Genomic DNA, 27,728 nt, shown 5'->3' with positions numbered 1-27,728 from the left:
ATTTGAGAGGAAAAAAGTTATTGTGCAGAAGCAAATTGTTGCCAGAAAAGAGTGGGGTGAGGATATGTTTAGGAGCAGCCTTGAAGACACCAAGGTCAGTTTAGAAGGAAGGGCAGGAGGTGCTCCAGGTGCCAGAGATGAGACTCTCCTGCAGCCCGTGGTGCAGGCATGGGGAGGCAGCTGCAGCCCATGGAGAAGAACCATTCTGGAACAGCTGGATACCTGGGAGTCACCTGTGACCCCACAGGAAACCTGTGCTGGAGTAAGGTCCTGGCAGGGACCTGTGACTCTGTGGGGGACCCATGCTGGATGAGGCTGCACCTGAAGGACTGCAACCTGTGGAAGCAACACATGCTGGAGCAGTTTGTGAAGAACTGCAGTCAGTGGGAAAGGCTCACACTGGGGAAGTACACAGAGAATTGTCTCCCATGGGAGATATCCCATGATGGAGCAGGTGAAGGAGTCCTGTCTTGAGGAAGAAGTAGTGACAGAAACGATGTGTAACAAACTAACCATAACTTCCATTACCCACTCCCCTGCAACACTGGAGGGGAGAAGGTAGAGGAAACTGGGAAAAAAAGTTAAGCACAGGAAGTAGGGGACAAGGTGGAAGGGTGATTTTAAGATTCTGAGATTTTAAGATTTGAGTTTTAATTCTCATTATCCTACTTTGACCTGACTGTTAATAAACTAAACTAATTTTCCCAAGTTGAGCCTGTTTTGCCTGCGATGGTAACCAATGAGTAATCTCTTTCTGGCCTTATCTCAACCTCTGACCCATTTTTTATTCTTTCTCTTCCTGTCCAGTTGAAGGAAGGAGTGATAGAGCAGGTCTGCTGGGCACTGGTGTCCAGCAACATGCACATCAAGCTTATTGTACCTGCTAGAGGGAAGTCCCTGATATGAGGACTGTAAAAATACCAAATATAGTTATGATGAAAATTTTCTTTGTTTTGGAAGTCATTGTGGTAGATAATGAAATTCAATGAGGATTGAATTTCCTATAGGAAAGGATTGAAAAAGAATGAGATTAGCTATAAAACAAGAAGACATGCTCAATTTGGTCAGACTCCAGAATGAGACAATGAACTTTCCAAAAGGGAAAATGTTATAAACTGGAGAATATTAATTAGATTATAAAACTTTTCAGCAGGAAAACAGCAGCTAAAACCACGACTCTGATGAATTCTTGTGCATAACTCCCACTGACTGCAACAAACCAGAATTTCACTGAAGTGTGACTCCAGAGTTGTCAGGAGTGATAGAAGGACTGATGAATAGAGGTTGGAAAGTTACAATGGTGGTTGTGTTTTGTTTTTTGATCTTTTAACATATGGCCTCACCAGTGCCCAGCACAGGGGGGACAATCCCTGCCCTGGTCCTGCTGCCACACCATTGCTGATCCAGGCCAGGATGCCATTGACCTTCTTGGCCACCTGGGCACACCCTGGCTCATGTCCAGCCACTGTCACCAGCACCCCCAGGTCCTTTCCAGCCACTCTGCCCCAGCCTGTGGAGCTGCCTGGGGCTGTTGTGACCCAAGGGCAGGACCCAGCACTTGGCCTTGTTGAACCTCATACTGTCAGTTTCAGCCCATGTATCTCACATCCCCAAGACCCTCTATAAAGCCTTCCAACACTACTATCCAAGAGGATGTGGTCCCCAAACTCAGTACAAATTTTGGTGTACTGAGGGTACACCAAATCCCATAATTCCAATAATCAATAAAGATACTGAACAGGCCCAGTTCTGAGTCCTGAGAAACACTGCTAGTGACCAGAATCAATTAAAAACTGATTATTTTAAAAGAAATATGTGCTCATTAAAAACAAACACATAGCAATCTAGAACAAGTAGCTGAACATTCTGCTATAAGAAACTTTAATTCAGGCTTTGATTATCAGGTAAATTCTCTTAACCTCTGTGACCGAACTATCGTTGTGACTCTAGATTGCTTCCTAATGGGTTTTGCAGCCTGTCTTAACCTTAAATATGGAAAAGTGTTCTGATTTAAAGTCCATTTGGTCCAGTGTAAAGGTCACTCTTTTCTATAGGCAAGGTGAATGTTTTGTATGCGGAGGTATGGTTTTAACACCTTATCCTCTAAAACACAGAAAATCTCTGCAAAGGAAATAATGGAAAAATAAATGGCTACATCTTAGTCAATAGGTAGACATCAGATTTTAATAGTGGCACACTGATTTACTGTAGGTGAGGATGTGGCCTGTTCTTTACATTTGTTTATACAAATAAATTCAATCTCAAGAGTAAGAAGATAAGTCTGCAAAGTTAGTCTAGCAAACAGGACAAGCCATGTGTTCCAGCGAGTTTAGACAAGTGGTCAAGGTATTGAAATGTGAAAGCCAAAAATGAGTGTTTTACATAATCTACAAAGTTACCTTATATTAGCACAAACCTTTAAACAGTTTGTTACCAGCACAATATTTTTTCTCAAAGAGAAATAACAGTCCCTGGGCTTGGTTGAGTGCTGATGGCCCTGCTTGCCCGGCACAGGAGGGTGGTGAACTGCAGCTTGGGCCACCCTGGTGTGTCTAACATGAAGAGTCATGGGATGAGGCCGTGCTGGACTCTGTGCTGCAGAGCTCACAGCAGGAAGGTATGTGCTGTGTCAAAATCACACAATCTGATTTTCTCCTCTGGGATGGTTTCAGTCAAGTAAACCACATGCACCTTACAGTCATCAAAGTTGCATATTTTTTACCTCCTGCCAGAGATGCTTCATAGATTCATAGAATCATGAAGCAAGTTGGAAGGGGCCTTTTAAAGGCTGTCTAGTCCAAACCTCTTGCAATGAACAACGACATCTTCAGCTGGATCAGTTTGTTTAGATCCCTGTCCAACCTGAATTATTCCTATAGATATTCTGTCCTGTAAAATTCTGAGGCCAACTCATAAGTTCTTCTAGAATTCAGATGATCTTTGCCCTAAGTAGTTTAAAATGTTTGGGTTTTAACTTGAGGATGAGTAGAAATGCACCTTCAATCTCTTTCATCCCTTCAAGCTGAAGGAGAAAAATATTAGGGCAGAGTCTAAAGGAATATGTATAGATAAAGAGCAGAAGCACATAAAAAGTGTTTGGAGACAAGAAAACAGGACAGATTCAACCAACCAAAGAACTCTAATGTTACAGATCACAAATCTGAACTGGCTGAAGCCTGCTTTTGAGAACACAGCTAAAGTTTAATAAATAGCATGTATATCAGGATATAACAATTTTTTTACCATCCCACAGAGAGCTCCACAGCTACTCATGCCATCTACATCCATGTGCCAGCAAAGAGGTTTTTAGATTTAATAGAAAACTACAAGAATGATTGGCAGAATATGACAGACATTAGGGAAAAAAAAAAATGGGAAGAAAAGGACTAGGATTAATTTTTTATATTCCAAAGAGAACTCTGTCCATAACTGGAAATGACAATCCTTTATCAAGTGCTGCATCTAACTTGCTCAATAAATATGAAGGAGACAGCCCAAAGGAAGCTCAGCTTGTTGCTGCAGATTAATGAAATGCTTTGAACTACAGGCAATATGCACACCCAAGTTACATAGTGTAATACAATATTTGATCTGCTCCATGCAGTAGAAGCCAATTATTTTTGGCAAGCATCCTCATCATGCCTTCCAGCTCCTCATCCTCAACATATAGAGTATTGTAACATGAAAAGAACTCCCACAAAAATTCTATAATTCCTTACAGATGAAGATCAAGTGAAAGAAATACTCAACGTTTAACATTTTTGAGTAAGATTTCACATAAGATTTGCATTCACCTGCTCACAGGTGCCATCAGTATAGCTTTTTGAAAGCTGAATAACAGCTGAAAATTCAGTTTATCTAAATGTATGGTGCCTATGAGTGTAGTGACTTTTTGTTTTACTACAGAGAAATGGGCAATGGGAAATATGAATAACATTACATGTAAAAATCAAATCAATATAATTCTTTTAATGTATTTGTATATTTTGACAGAAGTTTGGTCACTAAGTGGTTTAAGATGGATTAATTATACATACTATAATAATGCTAAAGAAGTTTAAAAACTGAACATCAAGTCTCTACTGATACTTACTGAAGAATATTGCATTAAGACACAATCCACAGCCTATGATATCTGTACTCCAACAGAGAGGCATAGAGGGAGAAAATAAGTTATGAAATCTATACCATATACCTTGCTTATCCACAACTGTGACCAGAAATCAGATCTCTGAAATTTAGCTCAGGATTCCACCTAGGAATCACACTTATCTAGAAATAATGTGATTTAAAATTATTTTCAGGTACCCTGTTGGTTTCAAAATCATCTATTTTTTCTTCATACAAAAAGAATAATTTTGGGGCACAATTTGACTGGCATCACCAGTTATACAAGAATAATTTTGGGGCAAAATATGACTTGCAGCTAAAGTTAATAGAGTAGTGATCTCAGAGAAAATAAAAGACGTATCTAACTCAAGTGTTCCATACCATTGCACCACCAAGGGCTGTGATACTTGAATGACAATCCTCAGTTTTTTGCTCCAAAAGAGCAAAATGTTATGCTTGGGAAGGGAGCAAGTGTTTAATTTATATCTGCTGCAATAAATAAAAATATGGGAAGTTTCCAGTTGAGTCTACTAGAGAAGCAAATTAAAAAAATAAGATCTTCTTGCTTATCATAAGAAAATTTTACTATTAACAAGCAGCTGATGGAAGAAGAAATTAATGATGAAAGAGAATGTGAGAAGAAATGCAATCTCCCTAGAATTCAGGTGGAATATGGTAAACTGTGGCATTCACATTCTCTGGACAGAGAGACATGATTCTGTCTCTCAGGAGAAGCACAGAGAGAGCAAGAGAAAACCATCTTTATCTCTGCTCCTTTGTTTTCCCCATGTGGAATGTGGTATGGAGATTGTTCACCTGAAGTGATTGCTTGATTGGATTCTGGTGAAGGTTGTTTGCGTTCAATGACCAGTTGGATCCAGCTGTGTCTGGGACTCTCAGCAGAGAGTCACGAGTTTGCTAGTACTTGATAGGTAAGTAAGAAGTAAGTATGTAGAATAGGGTAGTCTCTCTCTTTAAATAGTATATTTAAATAGTATATTAATGTAATATAGTATAGTTTTAATAAAGCTATCATTCAGTCTTCTGATTTGGAGCCAGACAACATCATTTTTTCCCCATTGGGGGTTGCCCTTTTTTACTATAGGAAACTTGTGGGTGGCTCTGACCAACACAGGTCACAATTTGTTGATACAAATACAATCAGTGTCTTACAATATAGTCATCAGCCATGAATCCTGCATCAAGTCTGATAAAAAAATCAAAGGTTGGAGAAAGCAAAATAACGCACATTGTTTAACATGATAAGGAGGGCTGTGCAATTAGCTGTTAGAAAATGAAACTCATTACTAAGAAGGAAAGGATATCAGATGATAATATTTTTAATCAACATTATCCACACAACAGAAGTCCTAAGATGCTTGGGCTATGCAGCCACAATGTGACAAAGGAAGAATATGCTGAAGGAAGTTTGCTCCTAAAGGAATTTTGCTCCATGAAGAAATTTGGAATGCAGGAAAACAGACAGTTCAGTTATATTTCTTTTAAATTCTAAATTATCATTCCATCAGAAATTGATTAAACTTATTTCAGCAAAAATCCTAATGTTTGCTGCACTTTAAAAAATATTTAAATATAAAATACTATTTTATTATATGTCACTTAAGCAAGTATGAACTTTTGGATGGGGCTAAGAACATATTACTCAACAGTGAAGGACACATCCAAAACAAAAGTGTTTCTTGGAACCAGGGATTGTATTTACCTAATCCATCACAAATGAATCTCCTACCTACTGAAACTAGTCCTGAAATATACAGCTGGCAATAGAAACTTTTATCATCCTAAGAAATTATTCAGTCCTAATACATAGCTAAAGCACATTCCATGCAATTAGTAGGTCATATTTGAAATTATTTTGGAAATCTACAGGCAACTATTACCCAAAAGGAAAAGGTTGTCATGGTGAGCTCAGTACCACTGTATCTGACATCATTATTCAGTGCAGCAATGAGGTATGTCCTTAGATCCTCACACTAGGTGGTGTCCTGAAAAAGACTAAGGTTTATTTTCCCTTCAGTCATATTTTCTCTCCTACTTTAAAATAAATAAGAGCAGTTTTGGCTTATTCGTGATTTAAAATAATTTTGATTACTTCTGTTTACTATTTTAGATGCAAATAATTCAGTTAATATCTTCAACAGCTCTAAGTTGCTCCCAAAATTCAGCACTGAATTTATCATTTTCTTACTCTGCTTTCTTTCTGCTTTTTACATGGACATTGGTTCATACTCCCTCTGTATAAATTATAAAGGACTTCACTGCGATGCTCTACTTGACAAATACCTATTGAGAAGCACTTCACAGTCTGCCCAGATTAGCATTTTTAATCACTGTAAATAGACTGGTGTAAGGACACTCTATGAAAGTCTCTAATTTGCATAAAGATTCAGAATCACTACCCAAATTCACGACATCCATGGCAACAAAGTCCATGAAGGTAATCAGTGGTGAGATGTTAAGAAGAAAAATCCTGTACTCCACACTATCATTTAAAGATTTGAGACCAGTTTATCACTGTGCATCTGCACACATAAATTCAGTTTGCCCTGACATGTCTTTCTAAATCAGAATCACAGAAGCACAGATTAAGCTGAGCTGGAAAGAACACACAAGAATCATTGAGTCCCACTACTGGCCCTGCACAGCACCATCCCCAAGAATCCCACCATATACCCAAGAGCATTGTCTATATAAGACTCCTGCACTTGAACATTTATTGCAAATCTCCATGAACAGTGCGTAGTCAAGTTTAACATTAATTTCCCATTTGCCTCAATTATGAATATCCTTTAAAAAGTATTTTAGCTTCCATTATTTAACCTTTTTTTTTTTTTTGATGAAAGACTGAAATATAAATTCTCACCAAATAAATATAAACTATTCTTCAAATTGTGCACTCCAGCCAGGTAATACTCAAATAAAGGTTTTCCCAGAAGGCTATTTTTTTATTTGTCAGTCAGACTATAGTTAAACAAAGATAAAATATACAATAAATGTACTTTTCTGATTCCATGTGGGACCTCCTTTATTGTGTGAAAGATTCCTAGCAGAGCAGTGCATACTGCAATATAATTAAAATTTGGAATCCCACAATGTAAATAATAATGTCAGCCAACATCCTCTGGTAAGAAGCTTGAAATAGTAAGGGATAATAGATGTGAATAGACTTCAAAGAGAATGCCAAGTTCAAATGTAAACAAACGTAAAGCACATAAAATTTAAATTAGGGCTTTGCAGTAATATCATCTTGCAGTATGATATCAGACCTGAAGAAAACAAGGTACAGGCAGAAGAGTGAGGCATTTTTGTCCAAAGCATACAAGAAAGGACTGTGTCTTTCCAGTAAAATAAAATAAAATATAAAATAAAATAAAATAAAATAAAATAAAATAAAATAAAATAAAATAAAATAAAATAAAATAAAATAAAATTCAGTACCCAGGGCAGGATGCTTATTATTTTTTAAGCTATTACTCTGTAAGTGGCAGCATAATCATTTCTTTTTTCTTCTTTGTCTGTTGGAATTCACTCACACAAAAGGGATATTTTTGGTACAGGTAATGTAGCTCCATGCACATAATGTCAATGAAACAAAAGGATATTATTGATTTTATGGTTTCTTTCCAGCTGTGTTTTTGATGTTCAGATAAAGTCCCTAGAAAAAGTAGTTTATTCTTTTATCACCAAGTTAAATGCAAGCATGATCTTTAAAAAACTCTCTATAACAACCTTCATGGATGCCTAATGGTATTTTATTGTTGAACATATCCTAAGCTATTTCATTATTTCACTGAATATGCTTACACTACCTGCATACTTTGCTTTTATTTCATACCCCATTTAGCTATTATTTCTCTTATTGGAAATTATGAAAAACTCAGAGTGATTTACAAGGAATTCCTGCATTTAACTATCAGGAGTCACAAATAAACATCAAACATGCAGTTTTATTCTTAGTGTTTCCTTGAATTCAAAGTCAGAGATATTTAATTGTTGTCAGTACCACAACCTTAATCATTATTATCCTTAAACAAAGTCACCAAAGAACTTTAAATTGTAGACCTGGCTAACAACGAGGCATGGCCTTTCTAATTTTTCTCAAAATATTGCTGGAAAGACCCTAGATTTTATTGTTTATATTGATTAAGTGTAACTTGCTTTATGCATTAAAGCCTATTGCTTTTTCTTTTCATGTTGTTAGCATTGATTTGCAGAACCTAATAGTTCAGGCTTGTACAGGCAAATCTAGAAAATAAATAGCTCCTCTTATGAGGTATTATATGTGTTAACCTGATCAGTAGGAGACCTGTAAACATCAATGCAATTCCAGTAAAAGTAACAAAAGAATCATTAAGGTACAAAGAAACATGTTTATTAGATACTTCTTAGAAACAATTTCAGGGCTTTAGTTAGAATATACCCAGCAGGTGCTTCGCAGCAGCAGGATCTGGCAATTGGCATGACCTTGCTCATAAGTTTCACCAAGAAAATAGATAAAAAAATAATTTTAAAACTTTGTGAAAACATTAATATAGACCTAATCTCCCTAACTTTTTCAGTCTCTGTATGTTCACATTATTCATAACACTCCTCTTATGGCTATTTCTTTCTAATGTGCCAAAGAATTAGCCATTTGCATTAAGGTTTAAATACTTTGCAAGATGTCTTTCAAACTCATTCCTGACTCAGTCCTGAGACATAACTTATCTGGTCCCTTCACCTTTAAACTGTGACATTTGCAGTTCTACTACAGTTTCACACATGCAGGGTCTTGTCTATATGTTAGCAAAACTATACCATTCTCACTGAAATTATGTCCCTATGTTCCAATTGCTGTTATGTATTTAAAACTCCTAAATTGAAGACTGCTGCTGTTTTGAGTCAAATGCCTCTCATGCCAAATAATGCCATCAAAGTAATTTCTCCTTCATAATTTCATCATTTCTTTCTTCTGAATCTACCCATCTTCTTCCTTTACATTCTGATAATAATAAAAACCTCTTTGAGACACAGACCAGCAGCTGTAGCTTATTAGTACAAGCCCGCATCTAGGTCTGGAGCTACTTATTGGTACAGTGGTACTGACAACAAAAAAGGAGACTTCTCTTGTTATTAAATCAGTGATGCCAATAATCAAGAACATCAAAGTGTGGACTCAAACATCTTCAGGAGCACTGAGAAATCCCATTTTAAAAAACTTATTACCTGCAACTAGTAAATTCTTACAATACCAAAATATTTACTGTTTTTCAGACTTTAACTGGAATGAGTTAGTCCTGACACTGCAAATTATAATCAGGCAACAAAAAATGTGTCAGCCTAGCATCCTTAGTATTTTGACTTTTTCACACAGAAGACCCAGCTAACTTCAATGCTTCTGTTACTGCCTTCTTACCTCTGATTGTGTAACAGGATATCCAGACTTAAAATCAAATCTTCTAGGATGCTCATGTTAAGTGTTAACTCTGTTCCAGATTTTAAAATCTGCACAGGACATAACTGCTGGAGGTCAAAATGAACAGAGATCATATATATATTCATTATTTTCCAAAGCTGACTATATCAGCAATATGCTTTTACAGTATTTTCCTTTTAAAAGGCAGGTAAATCTAGAAGTGTTAATCCTTTAAGAAAAATTGAATGTTTTTCTAAGATTCTTATTCTGAAAGGTAGCAAAACACTATTGTAGTGCTGTCTTTCAAAACATCATTGATACCAGAGCATGAGAATATTCAGGATGCTTGCAAGAGGCACCAGTTACAAGAAATCTCCTGTGAAAGGTTCCCTGAAGGTGACTGTGCCATAGGCAGTGTGCAGAATGGCAACCACTTCACACAGCAGCACCTCAGGTTGAAGACGATGTACTGACAAAGACCGCGAGAAAGAACTGATATTTTGCAATATACATCAGTGCTGGATGACTAGTTCTGGGAAACAGTCAGACCTATGCTTCTGTGACTCGTGTCTTTATTACAGTATGTAGTTTCTAGTTAAATTAATAAGGCCAGACTGTAAATACTATTTCTCTATTAATAATGTAAATTTTATTACATGAAGTGATGCAAACACTTCCAGTCCTTGTAGATCTTATACCTTTATGATATTGATAAAAATAAAGTCCTCCATTTTGATATTTTAAGCAAATTTATCAGGAATGTGAAAGATAAAAACCAGTAATGAGTATTTATAATAATAACACTAGATAACTAATCTAACTAATTATAATAGCAATCTAATTAAATAATTCACATGGTAAATGTTACAATTCAAGGCAGAGTCACTCAAATTATTTCAGAGACAGTTCAATTACAATAAAACTACTGTTACAATTAATGTACATTGAAATAGTTCTGATACAGCCTAAGGATTTTGTATGGTAAATGAAATCAGATCAAGCACCAAATAAAGGGCTATAGGCAATATCACTTGTATTGTCCTTAGCTGAATTATTTCATGGAGCACAGTATCTAAATGCAGGAAATTTGTTATTAAAGGGATTTGGAAAATCCCTTTGGAGAAATACAGAAAGTATCACTGAATTCTGTCTCTCTCTCTCTCTCTCTCTCTCTTTTTAATGCATAGTTCTCTTTTTTATGGGTTACCAAGCAAATAGATGTGACATTAATACACAGTATCAGATATCTGATGTATAGTTTTAGGCTGAAGAAAACTGTAAAAGTAACTAGGAAAATTAAATAGGAGCTAAGCAAACTGGGAGTGTTTTACAATGGTTGATGTGTACTCGGCAAACAAGGGCATTCTCATTTCAGGGCAACCACTGCTCTCTGGAAATTTAGTTTAAAAGTGTTTCATTTAAGTGAATTCATGTCCACATCCATAAGGCTACGAAAAGCTAGCCAATTTAAGCAGTATTCAGTTATAATCCAGTTATAGAGTGCCACAGTTAGACAGGCACAAACTGTCTCTTTCAGCTGTGTTTTCTAGACTATCTCATAAAGTATCTACTTTTAATTCTGAAAATGGGAACTCTTTCAAGTTGCTAGTAGGGGGATTTTCAGAAATAACAGTGACATGCCCAAAGTCAATAGAGGGAAAGGCATACAGGGTTAGAAGATCCTCTAAGCAGATTGCTGGCTTCTAGATGTAGGAGGAAAGGAGTGTTTTTTTTTTTTCTCACATGTTCTAGACAAGGGAAATTTGCCTCTTTCCTGACACTATTGCTGTATAGCACAATAGTGTATAATTAATGAGAATTCTCACTCATTGCACGTACATATATCCTCACATATGTCTTATGTGCCTAAACCACAAAAAGTGTCATCCTACTGATGCTGTCTCATTTGAAGCCAATTTTTAGGCATGTACAAAGAAGCAGGGACACTAGAAATACCAAACATCAAAAAGAATAAAGCCATAAATAAGACTAAACAGAATAGCTACAAGTTTGATGGGGTTTAATTAGACACTCTGAGATTTATTTGAAGGTTGAAAAGCACATCTGACATCTGATTTTGAATTGACACTTTATAGAAAAGTTGATTATTTTTATGACTTTATAGGGATATTGAGGAATTTGAATAAGTAGTTAATTAGTTAATTCAATAGTTAATATACAAGGAAATACAAAATTATTTCTACATTTTATGAAAGCACATAATTTACTACTGCAGTGTATTTTTCAGGTGACTTCAATTAAGAGACTTTGTTTTCTTCCCCATCAAAACACAAATTTACAGAAGCACCTAAATCCTCTCCCTCATCCAACTACAAAAGACTAAGGGAATTGGGACTGTTCTGCCTGAAAAGAGAAAGCTTTGAAGTGGCCTTATTGTGGCTTTTGTTTACATAAAGGCAACTTACAAGAGAGATGGAGAGGTACATTTTATATGGGCAAGCATATCTTTAAACAGAAAGAAGAGAGGTTTGCATCAGATGCCAGAAAGAACTTCTTTACTGTGAGGATGGTGAAGCACTGGAACAGGTTGCCCAGGAAAGTGGATGCCCTGTTCCTGAAAGTGCTCAGGGCCAGGTTGGATAAGGCTGTTAGCAGGCTAGCCAAATCGAGGTGTCCCTGCCCGTGGCAGAGGGTTTGGAAGAAGATGATCTTTAAGTTACCATCCTGCCAGACCGTTCCATGGTTCCACAAACATGACCGCGCAGACTGCAGACATGTAAGAGCTCGGCCCCAACCGTGTGGGTGGCACAGCTCTGGCTATGTATGCCCTGTCTGGAATGTCACCGGGCACAGCCCGCATCGGGAGCGACGGAGGAGCGGGACGGACGCTCCGAGCGCCCCTTCCCCACTCCGCAGCCCATGCTGCCGTCAGTGCCATCACTTGTCGCACCGCAGCCCCCGGACCGTGCCCTCCGGCCGGCCTCGCCCCGTCCAGCCCTGTCCCCGGCAGCGCCCGGTGCCGGACGAGCAGCTTTTCCCTCGCACGGGCGCCGGGCCGGAGCCGCTCCCATCCCCGCCACCGGGAGAGCGCGCCGGGGAGCGCGGCTGAGCGGGCGGCGGGCCGCAGGACCTCCGCGCAGCCGGCACCACGGGCACTTCAGTCCGGAGACCGGCAAGAGTTTTCCCAGAGGCACTGAAGGTTTGAACAATGCGGTTTCCAGACGAAGTGTTTAAAACATTCACCCCGAGGGGCTGTGGCTTTCACCTGCCAGGGTGGTGTCCTTCATACCTAGCATCTCTGTTTTCGACAGCATGCTACCTAACTACAGCAGCAGGCAGATGAGAAGCACCTGACATCGTACGGTTATTTTAGCACCATGTGTGATGGGGTTCGACAACTGACATTGCTTCGGGAGTATTTAAGCTATGAATGTTCAAGATAATGCAGGGAAAACTGCGTGGAAAGAGCAGGAATTAAGAAGTGTGTGGGGCAGCTGGGAGGGCAAGGCCACTGATAAGCAGGTAGGATATTGCATCAAACTGCAGACGCTCTGTTGTAGAAAACAAAAGGGAAAAATAACTTCTGAGAGTTTATGAGATAAAACACATTCCAAGCCTGAACTAGTGAGGAACTGTGGAAGAGGAGGACAGTGATTCATTTGTCAGACTGGCTTGATGACATCAAGTCTTACAGGATTTACACTGAAATCTGCAGGACCCATATAGTGTGTCAGTCTGGTGTGCACCTCATAACATATGACTTGGCTGATTGTGAGTTATCCTTATCAGATGATGCTATAAATGTCCCAAATGTCTGTTCTTACGTGCTTTCCTCTCCTGTTCAAACCTTTACTCACAACTCTTTAAACAACAGTTTACGTGTTGTTTATACCTCCCCAAAATATTCTATATATACTCATATGTACAAAATCCAACAAACTCAATTTTATAAAATTATCCCAGTTTATTTTATTGAAAGTAAAGCAAAATTACCCTTTGAATCAAATGTATTAGCATCATTTAAGCCCCAAGATTTTTATATACCAATACGAATTCCTGGATTGTTTCTGATTTTACAGTCAGATACATTTTAAGAAACAGTTTGCAACTGATGTACTGTGAACGTAATGAATCATTAGCACTCCCACCCGCCCAAAAGTGAGAGCCAAATGTTCAGTCCTAGCAAAAACAGTTGAAACTCTATTACTTTTCAAAATAATTACAGCTGCTGGTCCTGTGTATGACTTCAACCCACACTTTGATGGACCTGCAGACATAGCAGACTCGCAGAGCTCTAGACTCTCCTGCTGCTACTGAAGTTCTTGCATTGTTTCATTGTAATATCTGCACTTCACAAACATTCTTGTTACTTCTGCTTTAGAAAGCTTTTTTTTTCAAGTGGATAGTTATACACAGATAATGAGATAGAAAAAGCATATAGAAATTACACGTATTCTTTTCCTGCTAGTAAGCACATCCTCACTCATTTTAGATGCTTTTTTTTTCTATTACAGGAAGTGAGTAATTTTCACAGAAAGCAAAAGCTTCAAAAGGGTTGAATTAGAATAGAAAGGTGTGGAAATTAAGCAGCACTCTCTTAGTCTGATAGTCATATATTACTCTTGATCATGATGGCAGTTGTCTCTTACAAGAATGAAGACAATGTAAGGGAAGAAATAGAAAAACACACCCTGTCCTATATCTATGTTCTTCAAAATAGTGATTCTTCTCTAGAATTACTATTTATATAACACATCTGACCTAAAATTGTCCTGCTGCATCAACAGAATTAAGCTAGAGCTGGCCTTTGCTTAAAAAAGACTGAAAAAATTGTCAAAAATGGTTTGAGGCAACCAGGCTTAATCCATTTACAGACAAGCTCCCTAAAGCCATGACTAAATTCCTTAATTTTAAAATTGGACTGTTGTTGTCACTCTACCAGACACAGCAATAAAGGTGCAAATGCAGACTAGACATCACCATTTTCAATGAAAAGAATGATAATACTACCAAGTGGCGAGTTGTGAGAGGACTGCTATCATTCATACCAACTTTTTAGTGAGGTGACAATACAGAAGAAGAGCAACTGAAAAAATTAAGTCAAATATTGGCAAGGCGTGAAAAAACATAATCAAATTCTACTCACTGAGATTGTTACTTCAATTCCAGACTAGACAGTCAAACCAAGAGCAGCAACTGAGAAATCAGCAAAATCAAACCCATATAGCTACTCATTAAAATATACTTTTAAAAATGGCTAAGATTCATGCATAATGGTCAGTGATAGAATCTTGGAAAACAATTTTTAAATAGAGTTCACTATTTATATTGAATGCAATACTTTTAAGATCCAGTGGAACTGTCAGCTCTGAATGTGGAGTTTTATGGCAGAAGTCCATTGATACTGTCTGTGAGGAACTCAAGAGTCTGCCTCGGAGAAAATAATGTATTTGTCTTTGTTTATATATAGATATCAAAAGAAATTCAGAACTCATTGGGAAGGTTCTGAGATTAAGCTTATAAAAAAATTCTGTTTGTGTAATTCTTTCAAATGAGATAAGGCTTTTATTTGTCTAGCATGTAGAATCCATTTAAGATCATCAATATCGTAGCAAAGACTAAAAATGATCCCTACACCATATAAAGTGTTTTGTCTGTGCACTTACAGGAGTAAATAAAATTTTAAAATTTACTCTTCTTCTTCTTATAGTTTAAAAAATAAACTTATAACGATTTTGAGTCCAATATGAAAGTAGTAGAACATAGAACTGGCAGGTAATTACCTATACAAAGTAAATATGTATAGTGTTTCAGGATGGGATAACAATCTATTAAATTTAAAGCAAAACAATTTAAAAATTAGATGTCAAATTATACTTTTTTCCTCAGAATTAGTTAGCCAGAAAATGTTTATTTCCTAAAATATAATTTTTAGCTCTGTCTTTCTGATAAATCCACTTACTGCACAATGTCAACCACTGATCCATGTTCTTTGCCTTAGGTGCAGCCTTGAAATTCCATTCCCATTTACAGCTGTGGTGGGCTACAGTCTGATGTGCTAACATTTTCACTTCATAGGAGAGTCTGATGTTTATTCTCAGCTACACATTTTGAAAGTGTTAGTAAAAATAACACTAAAAGCCATGTTTTCATATTACAAGAGTTTCTGTAACGGCAAGAAGCAAAATCTGAAGCCTTGAAATATGACTAGATAGAAATAGTGGCCGTGTTAGTATCATGAATAACATGCTCTTCATGGAGAAGCCCTTTATAGAAGAACACAGGAAGCAGAAAGCCTTCTGCCCTCTCCTGCCCCTTTAAAGGACAGTTTCTGTTTCCAGCCTCAGTTAACAGAACAGACTGTATGAAGTGAACAAGGTCAATAACACTATTTCTTGAGTCCTGCTCTTCTGCTAAACAAATTCATAATTAAATATTAGATGTGGGGAACAATCTTCTCTATGAAAAAGCTCATGTTTTAGTTTACTGTGCTGGTTGCATAGACTAAAGCCTTTGTTAATGATCCTGTCACCCAGTCCATTCTCCAGCAACACAACCAGCAACACAGCACAGAGACAAGTTTGAGAACTTCTAGAAGCAATCTTGTGTAAAGGAAAGTGTGGTCTTCATATGTGTGATAACTTTTATTTAAAGCGATGTTGCTACTGATGCTAGGGCTCTGACCATAGATAAACCAGCTTTGATGTGCTAGCCATGAGTCTATGAGACTGTGGGCTTTAGACTGGGGATTTACTAACACCGAGCATTCATTCTGGTAGATGAAAGTCACACTGTGCTTCTTCATCTCTGTTGGTGTCTGCTCACTAAACAGAAAAAGCTGAAAGGTATTTATGTCTTGTAGTCACCCTCATTAGTAACGCTGCCTGAGAATGCTCTAGGGAAGCTCTTTCCCTGAACTGAAATATTAAGACTAGCTCCCAAATAATCTTGTCTAAGCACTGCCAGATAAGAAGCTAATAAATAACTCGGACAATACAATGGTAATCTGTCTTTTCCACCAATTTGCAGAACAAATGTTAAAAAATTACATTAATTACATTTTATTAGGAGAAAGATGGATTTTTACAGTGTATTTTTGACTGATGGAGTTGTTACTTTGAAAAAACTAGATTTTTAAAGAAAATTTTTATTTATTTTGATTTTATTCTATGAAATTTTAGTCTTTAGAATACTTATACAAATATATTTATTTTGCAAAGGTAGTGTGGCCATAGTAGATGTTTTATAATTCAGCTTTGCAGGATTGAGCTGTGATTGGAAGTAATGCTTGCAGAACTGACCTCTCAGAGAACCAGCAATGCATAAAGTTTTCAAAAATAAATGTGTATGAGCAAATTTATGTATATTCTGAAGTAGAAATATCTATTTATTTTAACAACCAGTCTTCAAAGATATTATTGGAAAATATGTGCAATTTTTATAGCCCTTCTTTTATAGAGAAAGCTAACATCTTTTTTGGAGAAAAGTATTTTCAAAGTAGAATTGGCAAGTATTTCAGCACACCAGGTCTTACCGGAAACACATTATTTCTTGAATATATTTGTTTGCACATCAACTCTGTCTTTCAGTGGGTATGCTTAGACAAGAGTATTTGTGGAATAGAATTGTGCCCTTCTCTTTTGGAGTGTGTAGTGAGGCTACAAGGAGCCTTTTTCTTCCTAGTGTCTTCCCACATGATAGCTTTTCACTGCATCGTATCTTAAAGTCTCCTAGGGAAGAAAGAAACCAAACACAAAACAGAAGTCAAGGGAGTATAGATCTGCAAGGAGGGTGGAACTGCACTAGACCAAAGAAAAGTGTTGAAAAAGACTTATTGGTGCTGCAGTTTCAGATTTTACTCAGCAAAGCAGAAACTGGCAGATTTCATTGTGAGAATCAGCAGAAGCAAGGCAAACAGACTTTGGTTTCACAATATCATACAGTGAATATCTATGGCTGATAGGTAACATGCTTACATATATATATATTTCCAAGCAGCAGAAGCATGTGATAACTACGTGGTTTAACCACTTGACTGTTATTTTCCCATGTGAAAGGCATATGCATACTAAGTCAGCTGCTTGCTCTTTGAAAATACCACCTCAAACTGCAAAAACATATCTTGTGGTAGGACTAATGCTTCTCTGCTCACCTCCTTTATGTTATAAGTTTTCAGAGTTGAAGATTGTATGAAGAATGATGAGATTCGAACAAACAGATCAGATTGTGATGAAATTCATGAGATGAAATTTTACGAGATTCAAATTCTCTTTGTCTTATATCTGATATGCAAAAAATATTTTGAGATTCACCCCCAACCTACCAAAAGAAAGAAAAAAAAAAAAGAAGAGGAAGCCACCAGAGAAAAAATGTATTTCTGAAGCAGCTGAAATGCTGAAATAAGTCATACACACAATTTGGGAGTCAGGTTGCATTTGTCATTGCTTGTATTATCTACAATGCAATTCAAAAGAATTAACCTACACAAAATTCTGATTTTTATATTTCCCTTTGAAAAGCAGAGTTCAAATCCAGTAGTATTAATAGCAAAACCAACCGTATCTACAATAATGATAACAACAATGTTAAATACTCTTACCAAACCAAATACTGTTTTCCTTCCCATTAGTTGCCTACTGTCATCTGTAGGACCCTCCCAAGTCCCGCTGATAACATTTAGGTGGCTCAGCTTTCCAGGTTTTGAAACTCTTGCTTGATTTTCTCCTTCATTTCTATGGCACAGACTTCTTCCTTTTTATTCCAGTCATCTTTGTACTCCTTAAATTAAAGACTAATAAGTCAATAGTTCCTATTACATGTGCACTAAGTTATTAGCGTATGATTTACTTGGTACAAGGGAATTTGTAAATGCTTGCTAGTTCAATAGTCACTTCTGTAATATGCTCCTAATTTAATTCACTTTTTTTAGTATAGTACTAAGTAACATAGTGGCTAATTTCACTTGCTTGGATATAATCCTTCCTTGCTTATTGTAAGTAAGGAAAAAACCCCTTTATTTTTATCATAATATCTTATAATTTAAGAGATATATCCTAAGTTTTTGTCTCTCATCTGTATTTTTTATTTGGCTTAACATCTGTCCAAATTTATACCTAGTGTAAACATTCAAATATAAATATTGCAGAAATTAATTTAAATACTGTGTGCAGAAAGAATAATTAATCAGACTGGCAGTTTTATGCTAACATTTGAACGTGAGTATTTGGGAAAAATTTTTAATGTTTCATAAAAACTAAAACGATTTGCATGTGACCACAGTTACTTCATTAACTCAGAATATCATCATAATGGGAATAAAATCAAGACTTGCCTTGTTCAAAACACAATTTGCGTCTACTCAAATAGAGATAATCTTCTTATTGGTGAGCTGATTAAGGACTATGACAAAAGAATGTAAATTTTACAATTCTATTAACAGAAAGCAAGAGTCATTGAGCTATGAAAACCTGTCTGAATACTTTGGTTTGGGTTTGATTAGGAAATTTTAAAGTCATAACTTGGCACATTTAACATTTCAAGTGAAAGTTTTCCAGTAAGATTTATTGTTTTTTTCACTGCCTCCCATCATCCCTCCCAAAGTCCCAAAGTCAAATTTGGTAAAATTTTCACTGCAACTCTTCCCTAACAAGTTTCTGCTAAAGAATACTTTAGAATATTTGGGACTATGCTAGGCCCCTCACTGCTGGTGTCTCTCATGAACAGTGACACCAAAGTAATATCCACTGGATAACTCAAGATTTTGCACAGGCAGGGTAGGCGCTTAGGGCCTCTGCAGAGCATGTGGGTTCCCTGAGACACCTGCTTGCCTTCCCTGGCTATAAAAATACATGCGGTTGTTCAGAGGGATTTGATACCAAGAGAGCTGACTGGAAGCACAACGCACAGGAGCAAGTCTGACTGTATGACTGTATGCCAATCTGTTGCTTCCATGCTGACCAGTTCACACTATCATACTATTTTCTGAGCTGAGTTACCTAACTTTGGAAAAAGAGGTTTTTTTATAAGTTTTGGTCTTGAGACCAGAAGACTTAATTTTAGGCATTGCTTATTCTTAAAATTTTTAATCCTAGTTCCTGAGAAAGTGCAGTAGGCACAAGTGGCTGTTTCTACCACCAGACCTGGAATTACACCTTTCCGTTGAAGATGAGTCATTTTGCAGGATATAAAGCAAAATACATGAGGCCAGAGAGAGAAAGTACAGAAAAGGGAGTCTTTGTTGTAGCTTGTCTCCAGGGTTGGCTGACTATGGCTTCTGGCTGCTCTGATTCACTGCTGTGTTCAGGCTCCTTACTCAGGAAATCTTCATAAAATAATGGGTTTCAATGTAGCCCTTAATTTTTAAACAGATGCTCAGGAAAATGAATAAGCTTGAATTGGCCAGTTTCTCATTAATGTATTAAAAGAAAAAATATGTACTTTCAAATAAATCTTTTCAACTGGACAGGTGATAATATGTCCTGATCAGAAATGTCAGAAGCTGGATGAAGATGTGAAAAGAAAGTACACTCAGACTGCAACGAAGTCATACCAGAAACCATGCCTGCTTCAGTTTTATTTCCTATATTCATCAGACAAAGCATGGTATTTGTAATATGAAGGAGAAAAATTACAAAGGCATCAACTCTGTCGTAAAAAACAAACTATGTTTTTCTCTCTTCAGTTTTTCTGTTATTATGAAAACAGTAAGTACAGCCTTGGATCATGTACAGTTTTCTGCTGTGCTACACCACCAGTGCCTGTAAGGGACACAGGCTGAAAGAAGAAGCAGCACATGAAGCTTGTCACCCTGTCTCTCTTTCCAGTGAAGTGGACAGTTTGGGTGAAATAGTGATATGAGGACCTTTACTGGTGCAGCAAAATATGAGACCAATTTGAAAGTAAGAAGCAAAGATTTATGTGGGGTTGCATATCAGATCATTGATGTGAAGTTTGATAATGCCTCTGATGTTTTCTATTTAAATGGATCCCTAGTCTAACTCCAAAATGTGTGAGTCTGAAACAAAATCAAGGCTCTACTACACTGCAGTCTTATGAAAAGTAACCTGATGTGCTAGATGAAGATAAAAGCAAAGGTCAGCCCTATGATGAGTTCTAGTCTCTATGCACTTTAATAACCACCACATATCTAATGAAACAAACTGTTGAAAAATTGAATTCATACACAAGGTCCAAGTGTGCTCATCTACACACTGCAAAATATCTCCTTTTATTTTCTAATTTTTGTTTAAAGTAGTTAGTTTTAATTACATGGACATTCTTGTCAGGAATCTCGTAAAGTATGACATATATTTCTTTGCTTAACTTTCTATTTTATGAAAACTTACATATTTGCCTATCAGATATCAGTGTTGAAGAGCACTACTCAAATATAGAGAGTATCTGTTTTGTGCCCTGGTTTTATTCACTTCCTTGAATGTGACATGATACATGAACAGCTTATCTGGTTCAAAAACGTCAGTCCTCTTCCTGCTGTTCTGCCTTAAGGTTAATCACTGTTTTACAAACAGTGCCCTGCATATAGATTTCATTTGAAGGACTTGAGTTAGAAAACTGCTGCAACATTAATTAAAACTCTACAAATCAAGGTGAAGAAAGCATTCAGCAAGTCTTCACAGTTTTATCCTGTTAATAACAATCACTTCCCTAAACTAATGGGGCTGAACTGGAGACAATACTTTTTGAAAAGGAAAACCAGTTTACTAAATGACTCCATTTAAGCAGCTATTTTTTAAAAAATTGTAGCACATTAAAGTACTGCAGCAGCTATGACACTGAGAAATTTTTTCTGAATGCAAGCAAATATGGCTTCAATTTATTAATATCAAATGCTCACAAACTCTGCATTTGCAAGGGATAAAGCTGTTAATTCAGACCTTGAGATAAGGAAGTGACTTTAAAGGTCTGGGTGGGGAGCTGACTGGAGGCTCTCTGATGCCTTAACTGTTAGCTGCATATCTTACTTCCTATGGGTCAGGGGATGTATGAATGAATTTCAGTCTGAATGTAATTTATGCCCTGTATCTCAAAAAGCAATGTGATTCTTTTTGTGTTGTGGCTAACAAGGCTGTAAGTGAGATAACACTCTGTTTGGTGATCATGACCTAGATAAGGACTTTTAATGATTAACTGAAGAGAGTATCTGATGTAAATATGACTGTTTCCAAATCTGTCCTATTTACAAAAAATATTATTGATTTCTTAAGAAAACAATATACAGGTCACTTAAAAGTGCTTTTCACCGTTATGATGGGGAACTGGTTCTACTCCACTAGAATTGTTCAACTCCACTAAAGCTGATGATTATCAAACTTATATTCAAAACATTTGTTGAGAAAATTGTGAGCTTGTTTTGCAAAAATGAGATAGCTGAAACTAGCTAAAACAATCAACAGCTGCACTGCTACTTGGTTACTGAACTTCATGGATCAGATGGAGGGATTTCAATGGAAGCTAAATCTAAACTGAACTGCAAAATATAAATGTTTATTTTTCTCAACTATTAGAATTCATAGAAACATAAAATGGTTTGGGTTAGAAAAGACTTGAAAGATCATCTAGTTTCAACAGCTTCCACTAGACCAGGTTGCTCAGAGCCCCCGCTCTAACACTTTCAGGGATGGGGCATTCAGATCTTTTCTGGGCAATCTGTTCCAGGGCCTCATCACCCTCAGAATTTCTTCCTAATGTCTACTGTAAATCTGTCCTCTTTCAGCTTAAAACCATTTCCCTGTGTCTTATCATGACAAACCCTTGTAAAGAGTCCCTCTTCAGCTTTCTTGTGTGCCCCTTTTATGTACTTGGAGGCTTGTACTTGATCTTACTTATGTAAGATCACCCTCCACTTCTCTGAACAGAACACAGTTCTATCCGCCTGTCTTCACAGAAGAGCTCCAGCTCTTTCTTATCATCCCTGATCATGGCTTCCTCTGGACTGGCTCAAGAAGGCACAAGTCTTTCTTATGCTGGGGCCCCCAGGTCTCCAGGTGAGGTCTCATGCAATGACTTCAGCATGAGTAGATACTGTCTCTGACAATATCATCATAAGCAAACTCTGGAAGTCTGGACTGGATGACTGGACAGAATTGTAGTATAAAACTGGCAAGCTCAATCCTCGAGTCACAGATATTTCCCTTTTTTTGAAAACAAAATATTTGTATTTCATTGTTGTGTTAAGAGAGTTACTGTCAGTTTGAAATTAAACACCAGAAGATATGATTCATAGTGAGAGAAACCTCTTTTTTGGTTGAAGTACAAAACACCAAGGATGAGAGAACTGTTCAGCAAACCCTGTTATTCCAGGCTGGTCTTAGTCATAAGAGAGACATGGCACCTGTAGGAAATGCTTACCTCTTTGAAGATTTCTAATAGGAGTAAATTTTCATTTCTGCTTGTTCACACTGACTATAGTTAAAACTGATATTTACATCCTAGAACTTAAAGAAAGTATGAAAGGTGTCATCTAAAAATTCTATTTCTCTCATGGCCTGCCCCCTAATTTGTCTGCAAAAGGAGCACTCAGAATGCTATAGCATAGTTGGCTGATAACGAACATGGTATTGTATGTCATTGATATTCATTAGCTTCTTTCAACATGGTTTCCAATAGTGATTCATGTGGATATACTGAATACAAAAGACTTTATTTTCATCACAACTGCACATATATACATTGAAAAATCATAATAAATTATAAGGCTACCATGGTGGCTCTTGCTTCTAAGAATTTGAACAGATGATTCCTGTGCTGCTTCACTTCTCAATGTCATAGTTTCTTACTTTTTTGCTAAGGTATGCTGCCATAGATTTATGCCTCATAGTGAATTCTTAAAACAGCAAACAAGAGAATTTTGCTCTTTCTTTTTTATTTATTTGGCGTTACCAGATTGCTTTTCATGTTTGTTTTGTTGGTACCCCCATATTTTCTGCCATAGTTGCCTTCTGTGATCATCCCTTTCCTCAGAGAGAATCTTCCCAGAGACACATCTTATCAGGAAGTTTAGCAACATAAACTCTCCATCTTAATTGTCTGTTTTCTGATTTATCATCAATATAGCTTAGTGACACTGTGCCGTCCAGTCACCTAGACTGCTACCTTGCCAATAAGTTCTTGCTGAGACTGCAAGCTGAGCCATCTGGATGACATGATGTGGCTCTACCCTATCTGGTGTATTTTTATGGATAATCCATGACACAAATTCTGAGAACACCAAAACCAGGAGTGTTTCTCAGCAGGAAGGATCTGTATAAGCTATATTTTGAATGTTCCCCACAAGAATTCAAAAAACCTAGTAGCATCTGAAAAGGCTTTCAATTATTCTGTGAATTGTAGCAGATAAGCTTTTAATCTTCCTTCTTAAGATAATGATGTTAAGATGTTTTACTAGGATTCTACATGCCCCAAGAACAAACCTATGCATATTTCTACACCAATGCCATGAAATTTGTTGCCATGGAAATATCAAAACCAGCTTATAACAAAGAACAGGCAAACCCTTTCATGCAACATAGTATCCAGCCTCAATTTCCATTCAGTAGGCAAAATGAATTATAGCCATCTTCATGCTTTATATAGGCTTAATATCTTTGTTATATCATTAAAGTCTTTCAGCCACTTCTATCCAGTGCATACAGGCTCCAGATCATCCAGTTCAATGCATAATTTGGGCACAGAAATTCCAGCAGCATCTCTGAGAAATCAGACTAAACTAAATTAGATTAAATTATCCTTACTATTCTTTGCCTTTTCTTGCTGACTTTGAATTTACTGGCAAAGAAGAATTTTTTAGTTTCATTGGAGACCTAACTGTAGTACCTTCTTTCTAAACTTTAAAATTTCCGATGATTTATGGCTGACATGTAGAGTACAGTCTGAGGATTAACTGAATGGAAACCTTCAGATCAGGGAGAATTTAAAAAGAGCAACAGCATTTTCCAACAGAGAGTGTCTTGGGTCCTGCTGTCTGAACAGCTTCTCCTGCTGGAGAAAAGAAGTTGACCTCAGGCAAATAGCCGTGGGAGACCATGTAAGGTAGTGCTCACAGGCATGCACATCTTCTCTTCTGGATGTAATTTTATTTTACTGTTATGAATTTCACTATGTTTTCTAAAGTTAGTCCCTTGGAGTTAAAGAAAGAGCCCTGTATTTGAGTATCTCTGTCTCCAGTTAAAATATTTCTGGATTACTCTGCTATGAGACAAATCACAAAATCAAAAATAGTTATAATATCCATAACTGAAATAGTTTATAGAAATCAATTTGAAACCAATGCCCAGAATTACCTCTTCAAGAAATATATTAACAAACGATCATTAATATTATTGGTCTACATATATAATATATCTTCTTTCTATTATTTAATTAACATGATGCCTTTCAGTTTATAGTATAGATTCAAACACATAACCTTCTGCCCCCTGATGAGCTCTACACACAAATGTTCATATTTTATAAGTTCCTAGGAGAATAAAACTGTACAGAACTGCCAAGATCAGGTCCTTCTAAGGTGAGAGGTTAGCTGAAAAAACCCATTAATTCTGACACATTCCAGAGCCTAACGGCAGAAACTATTGAACATTGAAAAGCTACACTGCTCCCCAAAATTGCCAAAGTACATTTTTTTTTTCTTATAGATGCAAAAGTGTAATTCAATTAAAAATATGAGGATTTTGAAAATTATGGAAAGTTGCATATGGAAAAATATGGAAAGTTGTGGTTGAAATGATAATTTGCCTGTTTAGTAGGTGTCTGTATACTTTCATCAAGAAGAAAAGCAAATGCTCTTTCACTCTGACAGAACACAATAGAGAAAGTAATACCTGGAAAATTACACAGTAAAAGTTGTGAATTAACATTATGTAAAAAATATGGGGTCCAATAAAGTGTATTTCCATAAAGACATCCAAGACCAAGTTGTCCTCAAAATAATCAAAAATAGTGTGGGGTAAAATTTAAAAAAAATCAATATAATTTATACTCCTCATCTTGTTTTTAAGTTAATGTCTCCTTAGAAATAATACTATTTTTAAAAAGAAAAATTCTTTCTCCTACAAATGTTATAAAAATTGGATTTACAATTCTAAATTGGAAAATTCAGGTTTGAAGATTTCTCCTCCTAGCATAAGCACTTTTAAGGTTTTGAAGTACATAAGCACTTTGTGTCTGCATACCTACAGAACTCTATGTCCCAAAAAGAAAGATGAATGGATTACTCATATCAGTTTTTTCTATTAGATTTTCTTGCTAAAAGTTACTAATGAATTTATGCATGACATGGTCATACACTGGTATGTAAGGAAAAATAATTTGGAAATAACTTAAATTAAAACTGGAATAATAAAATAGAAACCAGGAGTTAACAGGACAGAACACTAGAAGTCACCAATTTGAGTCCCTATGTGACTCAAAAAACTCAAAAGCTCTTTAATAAAACAGATATAAGGATATGAACTGATATAAGTATATGAAGCAATATATGTTTACTATTAAAAATGCATTTTTCAGTTAGATATTTTTTATAAATAAATTATTCTTACCTGTTATAGTTGCTTTGTTAATAGATGGTTGGCTACACATTGGTGATCTTCTATTAAAAAGGAAATGAAAAAGGATTTAAGCCTGATAAGTTCACTGATGACTGAATTCTTGAACAATACAATAGAATATACATTACCTGGGAATTTATTTGGGAATCCCAGAACAGGAATATTTTAGGAACTTACAGGTTTATTAAAAGCCTGTATAATCACTTCTAGAGCAAATTTCAAATAATTTGAAATGTGACTTATAAACATACACAAAGACATTCTTTACTTTGGAATGCTAATTGCTTCCAGGTCTCAAGATGCCTGTTTTGGGTGAGGGAAATAACAGCAGTACATTTGCGAGTGTAACTAACACTAGTGTTAACTGTGATGCTGTAACATGACTGGAGAGAGATCATATTTATGCTGCCTAATTTATTGTTATGAACTACTGTGGATAGGAAGGGTATCAGGTACTTTAGATAAGGGAGGTAGAGTTCTAGGTTCAGATCATGCAAGCAGATCTCAGTGAGTGCAGCTGTCTGCTCACTCTGTTTCATTTGCAGTACTCAGACTGTGCCTGAATGGTCATCTTTGAATGATCTTACACATCTGACTTCTTTAAAATCACATAAGGTGAAAAAACCTACTCCAAGTTTATGCAAGGGCAACAATTGCAAGATCAATTAGAAGGCAAGGGGGCTATTGTCCCAGCTACCTACTATAACATCTTTAGGGGATTAATAAACTTATTTCTCATTATTGTTTTATGCAGGTTCCATGGCACAGACTGAAATCTGTAACTCCTATTTTTCTTCTTAGCTTACATTAAAAAAGTATCACTGCAAAAATTTCAGTGGCCAAAAAATGACACTCACTTGCTGGGTGCCCGGTCTTGTAAATTGGTTAATGCAGCAAAGTTATTCCGGACAGTACGCAGGCTGGCCAGAACCTGGAACAAAAAAAGTGATTTCAGTATCAATTTCTGCACAAGTGAGACTGATCTATTTCTGCTCCACTGTGCTGAAAGAAAATGGAAAGCATGTTGCACTGTAAAAGGATTCCTGGGCAGGTTAGTCTGGAACCTTTGGCTATTTACTTAACAATAATATGTTTGTAATACAGAGGTAGTAGTTTACCTCTATTTTTTTGTTCCCATAATAAACAAATCATTATCTGTCTGAAAGCAAGCTGATTTGCAGGGGAGGAAAGTTTTTTACATAATTCTACTTATTTTTTTAAAATAACAAGCAAAGTATTTGAGTCAAGAAAATAATAGCCCATTCAATCCTAATACTTCATGCATAAGAAATAATTATAAAATCTTAATTTGCAGTTCAGTCCCCATAAACTCTGAAGCACAAAGGGAATGAGACTGTCTAGACTGCCAAGAAAAGTAAAAAGTGTCTCTTCTAAGAAGCACAGTTGATTTAGGGACTTAGTGCACAAGGGCAGAGAAAGAGGAATCTATTCCCTGAAAATGCAGGAAAAGTCTGCAGGCTCCTACAAGCTTTGCCCATTGGGAAAGACAACATAGATGAACTGCTTCCTTTCTTGACTTAATTTAATGCAAGATAGCAGACAGTGAATGCAGTGAGTGTCTTGTTATAAGTGGCATAGGCACTCCTGAAGGCATCTGGGTAACACACAAAAGTTTTTTTGCCATGTGAGGGTAGAAAGATGAACCTCTCTGTAAGGGG

General features: G+C 36.6%; 1 protein-coding gene across 7 annotated transcripts in view; it reads right to left on the bottom strand.

Annotated features, from left to right (window-relative positions):
* Window positions 1-27,728, bottom strand: part of PDE4D (phosphodiesterase 4D) — a 348,860-nt gene that overhangs the window by 57,345 nt on the left and 263,787 nt on the right. For 6 of the 7 annotated variants that reach the window (XM_021534338.3, XM_021534341.3, XM_021534342.3 and 3 more), the window contains 2 exons: window positions 26,907-26,980; window positions 26,041-26,090 (listed from right to left, as the gene is read on the bottom strand). In XM_021534338.3, the coding sequence (XP_021390013.1) occupies window positions 26,041-26,090; window positions 26,907-26,980 (124 nt within the window). Of the gene's footprint in view, window positions 1-26,040; window positions 26,091-26,906; window positions 26,981-27,728 lie in introns of those variants that run through there. The other variant, XM_021534346.3, reaches the window with a different exon arrangement.

This window comes from Lonchura striata, chromosome Z (genome assembly GCF_046129695.1).
Source record: "Lonchura striata isolate bLonStr1 chromosome Z, bLonStr1.mat, whole genome shotgun sequence".
In the NCBI taxonomy this organism is placed as follows: domain Eukaryota; kingdom Metazoa; phylum Chordata; class Aves; order Passeriformes; family Estrildidae; genus Lonchura; species Lonchura striata.
This window is presented reverse-complemented; position numbering and strand designations above follow the sequence as displayed.